Source organism: Sceloporus occidentalis, unplaced genomic scaffold, assembly GCF_023333645.1.
Source record: "Sceloporus occidentalis isolate IW3139 unplaced genomic scaffold, rSceOcc1.0.p SCAF_53, whole genome shotgun sequence".
In the NCBI taxonomy this organism is placed as follows: Eukaryota; Metazoa; Chordata; class Lepidosauria; order Squamata; family Phrynosomatidae; genus Sceloporus; species Sceloporus occidentalis.
In genome coordinates this window covers 6,100,159-6,112,387 of record NW_028317033.1, presented here as the reverse complement: position 1 = coordinate 6,112,387, position 12,229 = coordinate 6,100,159, and the positions used below count along the sequence as shown (strand labels likewise).

Genomic DNA, 12,229 nt, shown 5'->3' with positions numbered 1-12,229 from the left:
TTTCTGGTCCCCTAGAAGACGGGAGGTCTTCGTCTCATCATAGACTTACGCTTTTTGAACGGTCACCTCCAGTTTGTCCGATTCAAGATGGAAACCTTATGCCTCAACGATTTCATGGCTTCATTAGATCTGAAGGATGCATATTTCCACGTTCCCATCCATACATCGCATCAACGTTTTCTGAGAATGGCGATTCCTTGAGGTTCGGCTGTCCAGCATTTTCAGTTTCAAGCCCTTCCATTCGGATTGTCGGCGGCCCCAAGAGTCTTCACAAAACTTTTGGCAGTTGTAGCAGCACATTTCCGGGTTCAGGGAATTTCAGTCATTCCTTATCTGGACGATTGGCTTATCCATGCCTGGATGGCGCAGATTCTTCGGGTTCACCTTTCCACGGTGGTCGACACGTTATAAGATCTCGGCTGGATTCTGAACTGGGACAAATCCTGCACCATTCCCTCTCAACAACTGATGTTTCTGGGTCTTCGCTTGGATTCCTGCTCCGGGAAAGCTTTCCTTCCTCCTGCCAGGGCTCCTAGCTCGCAGGGTTCGCTCTGCGCACCGAAACTCCTTGAGGTTATGCAGGTCCCTACTGGGCAAGATGGTCTCTGCAAGGTATGCGGTGCCCTGGCCCACATGAGAATTCTTTAAGGATTTGTCCTCAACCATCTAGAAGACAACCCTTTGGCCTTGGACAGGCTTGTCTGTCTTCCACCGCATGTCAGAGCCTCCCTCGCCTGGTGGCTCCAACAAAACATCCTTGCTGCAGGGAGAAGATGGTCTCTTGTCTCCAAGGTTCTTCTCACCACCGACGCCAGCATCAAGGGGTGGGGCGCTACATTTCAGGACCTGTTTGTGAAGGGTCTCTGGTCTCCAGCTGCGAAGCTTCTTCCTTCAAACTGTCTGAAGCTCTGCATCACTGGGAACATCTGCTCGCCGGCAAGGACATTTTGCTTCGCTCCGACAATCAGGCTGTGGTAGCCTATATCAACAGACGGGGGCACAAGCAGTCCTCGACTTCTCCGTATATCGCTCAGGATTTCCTTTTGGGCAGAGTCCCGTCTTATGACTCTGTCCGCTATCCACCTCAGAGGTTCTCTGAACTCTCAAGCGGATTTCCTGAGCAGAACTCCTGTGCTGAGCAGCGAATGGGCTCTGCATCCGACAGCCTTCGACCTCATCGTCCAACAGTGGGGCTTACCTGAGATCGACCTGATGGCATCCAGAGACAATGCTCAGACTCCTGTCTTCTTTTCCCTCAATCCTCAGGATCATCCCTTGGCGATAGATGCCTTCGCCCAGGAGTGGAATTTCCGTCTCGCCTACGTTTTTCCTCCGTTTGCTCTGATCTCCAGGGTCCTACAGAAGATCAGGAAGGACCATGCCTCCGTGATCCTGATAGCACCAGACTGGCCCAAGCGTATCTGGTATTCGGACTTGATCACTCTAGGCCTCTCTCCCCGTCTGAAACTCCCGACTTGGAGAGACCTTCTGCATCAGGGTTCATTCCTGCACCCAAACCCTGCTGTGTTCCACCTGACGGCCTGGAGGTTGAGCGCGTGTTTTCCTGTGGCTGAGACTCTTCTGCAGAGTAGATAGGTTACCTCTCTGCGATACATTAAGATCTGGAAGAGATTTCACAGTTGGTGTTGTTCCAGGGGAATTTTGCCATCTTCCTGTTCCTCGGCCTCCATTTTGGACTTCTTCCAAGAGGCATTCGACAGTGGACTTCAACCTTCCACTCTCAGGGTGCATTTTTCTGCCATCAGTGCTCTCCTGGGGTTCGAGCTTATATCTCTGCCTGCGGTTAGACGTTTTACCAAGGCCATCATCCGGATGCGTCCTCGTTCTGTCACCAGGATGGTTCCATGGGACTTGAATCTCGTTCTTCGTAGACTCACGTTACCTCCTTTTGAACCTCTTCAGTCAGTTTCTCTGTATTTTCTATCGCTGAAGACAGCCTTTTAAGTAGCCGTTACTTCGGATTTGTGAACTTCAGGCTCTGTCTATGAAGGAACAGTTTCTCCGTTTTTTCCCGGATAAGGTGGTTCTCTCTTTACCACCGGAGTTTGCACCCAAGGTTCAGTCGGCTTTCCACAAGAACCAGGAGATCGTGCTGTCTACCTTTTTTCCTGCTCGATCTGAAGAGATACCTCACCATCTATTTGGAACGGGCTCTGCCACTGCGTCAGTCCTCTCGTTTGTGGCCTCTTCAGGGCCCAACAGGGGTGTCGGCATCTCCAAGTCTTCCATCGCTAAGTGGATTGTTGCGGCCATCAACTTGGCGTGTTCTGCGGCTGGCGAAACTGCTCCTGTGGGGATCCGTGCCCACTCTACTAGGGCGGGCTCCACTTCCTGGGCCGAAAGATGCTGTATTTCCATGTTTTCAGCTGCCACAGGCAGCTTCAGGGAAGGGGGTTGTGTGTTGATTGGTGTGGGGACCTGACCCAACACCCCCTGCTGCCTGATCGCTCCATGAGAGCGACAGTGCAGCGTTAACCCCTTCAATGACGCGATCGCGGCATTTAAGGGTTAATTCCCGTTATGTACGGGGCTCTGCTGCTGGTGGTCTGCCTGGAAGTCCAGGCAGACCAGCAACAGCAAAAATGAGCCCCCACAAGCCCTTTGATTCCTGTAGGCATGGAAGCCTACAGCAGTCATCAAAGACTCGCCTCCCTGCAATGGCTGGTCTATAGACCAGAAATTGAGTCCCAGCTGCCAGAGGCAGCTTCAGGGACAGGGGAGAAGGTTATTTGGTCTCCACATATTTTGTTATGCTGATTGGTATGATGACGACATGTGATTGTGTTCCAGCTTACTATAGGGAAGGTTAGGTATGGCTTGCCTACAAAAATTAAGTGTTTACGAATATCAACGGCTTTCCATATTTGCACCCAATGATTTAAAATAAATTTATGAATGAATAAGCATCACTGAAAACCAATGTATGTTGTATTTAACTGCTGATGTCAAAACTTGAGCCACTTTTGGATTTGGAATAGGAATCGCTGTTCTTATTCCTGTTTGCCTTTTATTCCTGCTCTTTCATATTTACACGTCTACATTATGAGCATTTTTCGATTGAGGGAAGGTTGTTTGCATCATACTGTACAACCTACTGTCATACATGGTGCCCTAGTAAGAAAATGCTGCTTTAGGTTAAACGTAAACATTCATGAAATATGTTATTAGGCAGTCTAGTGTCCCACGCAGCTCCACCGATTGAAGAATGCATATTCAAGTACTCTTAAGGACTTTAATTTTAATAAACAGTTAAGGAGAAGCTGCAGTGCTCAGACCTTCAGCGCTCTGATTTATCGCTCAGGTCTTGGCTTCTCAGTGCAGCCAATCATTGATTAAAAAAACAGCCCTGAACTCAGTAGGTGTGCTTTCTGAACATGCACATGGTGGTCTCGGCAGACCCCTGGGACCGCGCAGTGGCTAGCAGGAAATGTGTTCCTCCAGACTCATCCCCCGGGAAAAGCCTTTTAAATAACAAAAGTAATCCTAACTTTAATCAGCAGTACAAGAGGTATTTACAACAATGTTTTGCCGCTATATTGCAGATTGTTGTGGCATAATGTGGTTGAGCAGCAAGAAGTTATATAATACCGTGATTTTGTCATCTGCATACACGCGGAGTGGAATGTGTACCATGACATTGCAACCTTAAAGTAACATACACTGAATTATATGGCAAATGTCAGAAGGGGCCAGTGGGTTCTGGCATGTGTGTTTTGGAAATAGTTGTACATCTTTCAGTATAATATATTAGAAAATCTGAAATGGAATGCATGTCTTCTAACGAAATACACATTTGTTTTTACAGTTTTCCGTATATCTCTCATTTTGTCCGCCTTTACCATGGCAACCGAAATTGGTTCTCCACCTCGGTTTTTCCACATGCCACGGTTCCAGCATCAGGCTCCCCGTCAGCTCTTCTACAAGCGCCCTGATTATGCGCAGCAACAGGCCATGCAGCAGCTCACCTTCGATGGGAAGCGCATGCGCAAGGCTGTGAACCGCAAGACCATAGACTACAACCCTTCGGTCATCAAATACCTCGAGGTACTTTATTTTCTGTACAGATTTCTGTGTCTACTTTAAGGTGTGGATTGTGCCGTGCACATTAATAACTATACTTCTTACGGAGTGCGAATCTCTAGTTTTTTTTCTGGTCTACTATTCCACCTGCTTGTGAAGTATGTAAGCACTACACTAAATTGCTAAAGTACATGGAATTATTGTGCGGTGGGCATTATAATTGTTCCTCTATCACATATTTTGAGTGGTTAATTCTGGGACATGTTGGGGTTTGTGGTTGTTTTTTTTGTTTTTTTACAGCTTATTTATATGACATCTATTAACTAAAGTATAGCCACTACTCAAAATTGAAATCTTCTTGTTCACAATATTTTAGAGTGAAAGATCATAACACCTTATCTCTGAGGTTTGCGTTCTCTGAAAGCAGTAATGTTTGTGGGTATATTCTGCGAGCCTGCCTACCGAAGGTCTTAGTTTTGTTTTCTTCTCAGAATCGTGTGTGGCAGAGAGATCAAAGGGATATGAGAGCCATCCAGCCTGATGGTGGCTATTACAATGATGTGAGTATCTGCTCGGGGTTTCCTAAATGTTTATATACTGTGTTTAATAGTTCTTGGTTATCTTATGCTCCTTGGGAGCATTTATACAGGTGTACTTGCATTTGAATGTTTGGTTTGTTGGGTTCTCCTACTGGTAACTTGCAGAGTGTGGACAAACCTTGCTCTTCTGGCTTCTGTTTCCAACCACTCTGTAATGATATCTGTGTGCCGTGCATCACAGCGTGCCCGTGATCTATAGAGATCTATATATGGTATATTTCTGCACAATTTATGCAAACAGCTCTACTTTTTAAATTTTTCTGTTGGTCAAGTTCAGTCTGTCTTGTTTTGCAGCTGGTTCCTCCCATTGGGATGGTCAACAACCCACTCAATGCTGTGACAACCAAGTTTGTGCGTACATCTACCAACAAAGTGAAATGTCCGGTATTTGTAGTCAGAGTGAGTATCCAGCATTAGGAATGTGACTGCTCTCGTGAGCACAGTGTCCTAATTGAGTGTACGCTCTGGGAAGAAGTGTGTTGTAATACTACTTTGTAATGTTTCTCTGTGTTTTAGTGGACCCCTGAAGGCCGCCGCTTGGTAACTGGAGCATCAAGTGGAGAATTTACTTTGTGGAATGGGCTCACTTTTAATTTTGAAACTATTTTACAGGTAAGTGCTGACATTAGCACTAGGCATTGGTGTCTCACATTACTTTTATTTCACAATAGAATTTGCAGACCTGACAAATGTATACCTTGTGTGTACAGTCTTTAGGCCATACATTGTCCTATGATTATTTCGTTTGCGGAACATTTTACCTTTCGATTGTGTTCTGGGCCTGACGTAAAATTACGTGGTGAATGTTGGTTAGTAGTTATGGGTTTCGATTGTTTGGAAGGTACAAGCGTGCTACCTATAGAGATGTGTAGACTCTATGGTATTAGTAAATTCGGCGTCCCCCTCTTGTTTACCTTCTACAGGCTCACGATAGCCCAGTCCGTGCCATGACATGGTCACACAATGACATGTGGATGCTGACTGCGGACCACAGCGGCTACGTGAAATACTGGCAGTCCAACATGAACAACGTCAAGATGTTCCAGGCGCATAAGGAGGCGATTAGAGAAGCCAGGTTTATAACAACTCTACACTTTTGCATAGTTTCTATGGGTATCCTCCCCAAGTGGTCTATATGTACTTCCAACAAATGTGGTGGGTTTCACTTTAGGATGTTATGGTGGGAGGGTTCAACCAGCCTTGTGCAGGATCTTCTGAACATTTATTTCTCCTCTACCTCTTGCACTAATGCAGCAATGTATATAATTTTTCACTCGCACTGTGTATGCCGAGATCTTTTCTTTATTAATAAAGAGTTCAGTATGTTTAATAGTCCGGAGATGCTAAATAAAGCGCGCATCCAAGTAATAAAAGCTGACCTTCTCATGCACATGCTAATAAAAGAAAAAAATCTCCCTAAGTACAAAGGCTTTGAGAAAATAGTCACACACGGGGAAAGTTTATAGGAGGTCTTTAGTAATGTCTTAAAAATACTGCCCCTTTGTTGGTAAATTACCATTTCACCTTTCTCTTGTAACACCGTGTTTGCATCAAAATAGTTAACAGATTTCCGTCAACAATGCCACCACAATCTGAAAGTATGGCATATCCATATACATCTGGATATTTACATTCATAAATGACATGAGGAGACAATTCTCTGACACATCTCAACAAGAATCCCTTGAATTATAGTATTAATGCTTTACACAAAGACTGTTTCAGCTCTGCAGATATTATCCTTGTACGTGTTCCTCTTGACATAATGACTTCCAGGGCATACTTTGCTACATGAACATAAACCGGCAGATTTTAGAGCACCGTGTAATATGATGGCATTATACAAGTCAATAAATAATTAAATAGAGCTGGATGTTGGCAGGCACAGCAGTTGAGATTAAAGGTTGGAAGCTACATCTTGACTGTTGAGCGGGCAGGTCCATGTTCACCGTGGAGCATTAGCAGACACTAGATTCCACCTTCTCCTTGCATTAGGTGGTGGTTCTGAGGCATTTTCTGTGTGGATTGTTAGCAGCTAGCGCTGCCTCTGCCTGTTTGTGGCATTCTGCGAGGACTTTATACGGATTGCACACTTTGTCCTACTAATGTCAGAAATTTAAATGAAGTGTATAAATCAGGGCAAGGGTCCAGCGTTGGTCGGTGTGGAGAAGGAAGGTCATAGAAGACATACGCCAGTCAGTTTGGATGGTTGAGGTGAGTAAGTGGTGAGGAATAAAGTTTAAGAAGGGTGCAGTTTGAAGGCAGAGTTGGGGGGTTTAGTAGCTTCCTCTTTGGAGGAATAAACTTAGCAGTTCAAAGATAAGTGACTGCAGGGAATACTGCAGGGAATACCCCTGATTATTTCATGGTGGCATCACTGGGGGTCCCAATAAGTTAAAATGTTTTACTAGTTTTTTCTTATTATATACATGGTGCCAACTAAATTTCTAAGGGTGTCCTGTGGCATAAACTCACGGACCTCCCAGCAACCATATTTGTAGTTTTTATCTCTATCCTGGTTTCCTGATGGCGCAGGAATAATCGACGGGTTAAAGCATACATTTTCACTTTACAATGTGCCTGTTAAAGTGACACTGACATTTTAATGAGGGGTCAATCCTGGTCTGGCAGCACTTGACCGTATTGACAAGCGCTAACAAACAAAAAGTCTTTGGCCTTAATAGCTGACAACTTTATAAAACAGGTTTATTTTCCTGAAGTCTTAGTTTAGGCTAGGCTTGCTATCTATGAAAGTAGCAGGGTGCACTTTATCAGATATTCAAAAATTTTGTTTTGCATCACTTTCCAGTTAGTATTGGGCTTGATGAGTGATAAATATAGTTTGTGAATACATCCAAATTTAGAATTGGACTCCTGAATAGAATGATTCTGAAGCACAGGCAATTCATGCCATCAGTATCCGCTACGTTTATTATTTAAACCACCTGTTTGCTCACCATCAGAGACAAGTCATTTCTCTGCTTTGGTAGTCATGACTCTTCTTGTTTCCTGTATTTACTATATGGTTTTCTGCCTCGGCTGTCTTTCGTTTTCCAATACTTATTGCGCTTATGTTTCTAAAGAATGCCAGGCATGTAGTTATTTTAAACTCATGAAATACGTACAGAACGATGTCCCCCTCCGAAACCACCTAAGAAAATACTTACCGCACATTCACATCCATGCCACCTTTCAGTGAGGTAGTCAACTGCGGGGTGCGGCCCCCATTCTCTGACGGCCGCTTGGACACCGGGAGTGATGCTTCACTTAGCTGCCTAAGCCGTCACATCTGGAGATACGAGGGGCAACAGTAAGGATGTGTTGCTGCATTGTACCCTTGGAACTTTAAGTAAAATAATAAATGAGTAGTTTTCAGTTATGTGATTTTAGACATTCTATCGCTATTTTGACTGGAAATTGCAATGTGTCTTTTAAAGATGTCTGATACGCTGCTCATTGCTTTATTTACAATGCTGTTTTGCAATTGAAAATCAAAACTGAAATCCTTTCCTTATAAATCCAAGCTCCTATATAAAATGTAAAGTTCTAATGTTCCATTTTTCTGGAATGAACGCGGCTGCTTTAGAAAGAACATGCAATGTTCCGAACAACCATTTTCTTCGTTAAATATTTTTGTATTTTGTAACATAACTTTCTGCTATGTGCCAGGTAGTCCTTGCCATAGCGAACCTGTTTTGTGAAAAAAATAATTTTTCTGCTGTCTTTATTCAAAATATATACTGTGTGTGTGTGTGTGTATGTATGTTTGTGTATATATATGTGTATGTATGTTTGTGTATATATATGTGTGTATGTATATGTGTGTATGTGTATATATATATGTGTGTGTGTGTATATATATATATATATATATATATATATATATATATATATATATATATTAGTGTGTGTGTAAATAACCTCAACTTCCTTAGTAATGGGATGTATGTGCAGTTTTTAACATATTAACTGGAAACATAGATTTAAATTCTATCTCTAGTAATACAAGAACTTGAAATTGTCAGCCACTGATTCCAAACAGCAATTCTGTATAAGCAGCAGTATAACATGCTCTGGTGATTCTGTGCACTGATTGGCTGGAAGTGATAGGAAAGCTCTCTCATAGCAATCACAGGTCTGGGGAGAGGGTCTCATTAGACACCCCCCCCCACACACACTCAATGATCACTGAGCTGACGATGGAGTTGACTGGCAGTAAGTAAACCATATGTCAGGAGGTGTGTTCAGCCAAACACATCTCTTCCATGGCAAATGCATATGTGGGGGATTCTGAAGAACCCCTTATGCATTTGCAAAGGGGTTAATATTTGTGTCTTGTCAACTTTGTTGGTAGCGCTGTATTTTCTTGTCACTTCTAATCTATTCAGCACCTTTTGCTGAACCTGAGCTTTAGAAGGATCAAGGAGAAAACATTTTGTGTGTGTGTGTGTATGTATACACTCACTGGCCACTTTATTAGGTACACCTGCTTAATTGGCAGATTAGCTACTTGTCTTAAGCAATCACATGGCAGCAACTCAATGCTTGTAGGCATGTAGACGTGGTCAAGAGAACTTGCTGAAGCTCAAACCAAGCATCAGAATGGAGAAGAGAGGGTTGTTGGTGCCAGACAGGCTTGTTTTAGTATTTCAGAAACTGATGATCTTCTGGGATTTTCACGCACAAACATCTCTAGGGCTTACAGAGAATTGTCTGAAAGAAGAGAAAATATCCAGTGATCGGCAGTTGTGTGGACGAAAATGGCTTGTTTAGGTCAGAGGAGAATGGGCAGACGGGTTTGAGATGACAGAAAGGCACCAGTAACTCAAATAACCACTCGTTACAACCATCTCTGAACGCGCAACACGTCAAACCTTGAGGCAGATGGGCTACAGCAGCAGAAGACCACAGCGGGAACAGGACACTGAGGCTACAATTCGCACAGGCGCATCAACGTTGGACAATGGAAGACTGGAAGAACATTGCCTGGTCTGATGAGTCTCGATTCCAGCTGCGACATTCAGATGGCAGGGGTCAGGCTTTGGTGTAAACAACATGAAAGCATGGATCCGTCCTGCCTTGTATCAATCGTTCAGGCTGGTGGTGGTGTAATGGTGTGGGGGACATTTTCTTGGTACATTTTGGGCCACTTAGTCTCAATTGAGCAACGTTTAAACGTGACAGCGTTGCTGAGTATTGTTGCTGACCAGGGATGGCCCTTTTTATGATCACCGTGTGCCCATCTTCTGATGGCTACTTCCAGCAGGGTAATGAATGCACCATGCTGCAAAGCTCAAAATGTCAAACTGGTTTCTTGACCAAGACACTGTACTTCAATGACCTCCCAGTCACCAGATCTCAATCCAATAGAGCACCTTTGGGATGTGATAGAACGGGAAATTTGCATATGGAGGAATGTTTCCAGCACCTTGTAGAAAGTATGGCCTGAAGAATGAAGGCAGTTCTGAAGGCAAAAGGGTGCCCAACCCGGTACTGGCAAGGTGTACCTAAAAAAGTGACCATGTTTGTTTTTTTTTTTTTTGTTTTGCTCTTGTTTTCACTGTATTTAGTTTCACTCAAATAACATAGGGCTTTGCACTAGAATGTCTCCAGAACAATGGCACTGATAAAAAAGCAAAAACAAGTCAAGCTGTAGGTATTTACTGAATTGTGTGTTGATTTGGAACATGTATCATTTCTGTTCTTAAGGCAACAAAACCTCCTTTGTGTCACATGACTACATACACCGATCAGCCATAAAGGTTATGACCACTGACTGTGAATAACACTGATAATCTTGTTTTTATGGCACCTGTCAGTGAGTGGAATATATTAGGCAGTAAGTTAGTTAGTCCCCAAATTTGATATTAGAATCAGGAAATATGGGCAAGCATAAAGATCTGAGCCACTTTGACAAGGGCCTAATTGTGATGGCTAGATGACTGGGTCAGAGCATTTCCAAAACTGCAGCACCAGGTTTGCAGTGGTCAGTACTTACCAAACTTGTTCCAAAGAAGGAAAATCGTTGAACCGGCGACAGGGTCATGGCCGGCCAAGGCTCATTGATGCTTGTGGGGAGTGAAGGCTGGCCCGTGTGGTCAAATCCAACAGACAAGCTACTGCAGCTCAAAATGCTGCAAAAGTGGTGGTTCTGATAGAAAGGTGGCAGAACATACTGTACGTCAGTTTGTTGCATATGTGGCTGCCTAGCTGCAGACCAGTCTGGGTGCCCATGCTGACCCCTCTCCACTACCAAAAGCACATACAATGGGCATGTGAGCATAAGTACTGGACCACGGAGGGTGGCCTGGTCTGATGAATTTATTTTACGTCTGGATGTGTGTTCGTTGCTTACCTGGGGAACACGTGGCACCAAGATTCAGAAGTGGAAAAATTTTGCAACATAAGTGGTAGAGGTAACTGAGATATGTGCACATGGCTATCCTGGATATAAGACCAATTGTATAGACTTTTTTTATTTTTTATGCCCAGTTCTTTTTCGAGAGATTTCACACTCTCATGCATTACTATCTTGTACATTGTGGGCCAGTCCAACTCAGACCAGCGCCCATTGGACAATTTAGGATCTGCCAGCAGGGGGAGGGGTTTAATTTCTTTTGTTTTGTGGAACATGCATCAGACAGGGGTTCTCTTGGTCCTAATAACTTCTGTACCTTTTCTATAACTCACAGAAACTCCAAGGGAAAACAAATGTACATATAATTCATGTTATGTCTGTACCATTTTGATTGCCCGCACAGAAATTGTTTCAGAAGATTCCTATGCTAATATTCTACTCAATGCATGCAGCTAATTTCTGATGTATTAAAACATATGCCAGCACATAATCCTGCCTTTTCCTAATTTCCTTATAGCAATGTTTTAGGATGACACCGTGAGGTTTCAATCTAAAAGTGCCCCAGTTATAGTGAACCGCTTCACAAATAGTAAGGGGAGTAAGGGGGTGCAATGATGCTGAAGAATAAATCCCACAATCTTAATCTTGCAATTTTGTTGTAAGTAATACGTTGGTTTTTGTTTCTTGTAACAGAAGAGCAGGGAAACTTACTAATACTTTCTATTACATGGATATGTCTGGTATTCCAAGTGTGGTTTACAGACAGTATATCCAGTGTTTACTTCGGCTGAGTATGACCTTTTCTATCTGAGATTTGGACAAGGGGCGGTATTAGCCTGATGCACTGGTATAGGAAAGGAGAATATTGTTAAAAATAGACCGGTTTTGCAATTTGTGACAATACACTACATCGCTTAAGGATGTTTGATGATGTTTGCTGTTTAAATATATATATCACATTGCCTGCTGCATCCAATGATGCGATCAATGCTCTTTTCTGATCTCCAAGATGGTTCCAGGTCATAACTCAATCCTTGAGGATCAAGGATAGGTGAGTACTCACTTGAAATATACAGATAGTGGCTATTTTATGAAACTTTGTGATAAACATTGCATATTCCTAAAAACCGTAGCACAATAACAAATTCATATGAAAGTATCATGGGATTCTTCTACATGGCCTCTTAACCTGAAGTGTCAATGAAACATAGTTTTAGTGGGGGGGGGGGAA

At 43.3% G+C, this 12,229-nt stretch overlaps 1 protein-coding gene across 1 annotated transcript in view; it reads left to right on the top strand.

The window, feature by feature from the left end:
• The first annotated feature begins 3,861 nt into the window (after positions 1 to 3,861).
• The window catches only part of LOC149288286 (pre-mRNA 3' end processing protein WDR33-like), a 29,755-nt gene continuing 21,387 nt past the window's right edge, over positions 3,862 to 12,229 (top strand). Inside the window, exons 1-5 of the mRNA XM_089492017.1 lie at positions 3,862 to 4,065; positions 4,533 to 4,601; positions 4,935 to 5,039; positions 5,157 to 5,252; positions 5,564 to 5,715. Coding sequence (XP_089348143.1) covers positions 3,862 to 4,065; positions 4,533 to 4,601; positions 4,935 to 5,039; positions 5,157 to 5,252; positions 5,564 to 5,715 — 626 coding nt within the window. The remainder of the gene's footprint in view (positions 4,066 to 4,532; positions 4,602 to 4,934; positions 5,040 to 5,156; positions 5,253 to 5,563; positions 5,716 to 12,229) is intronic.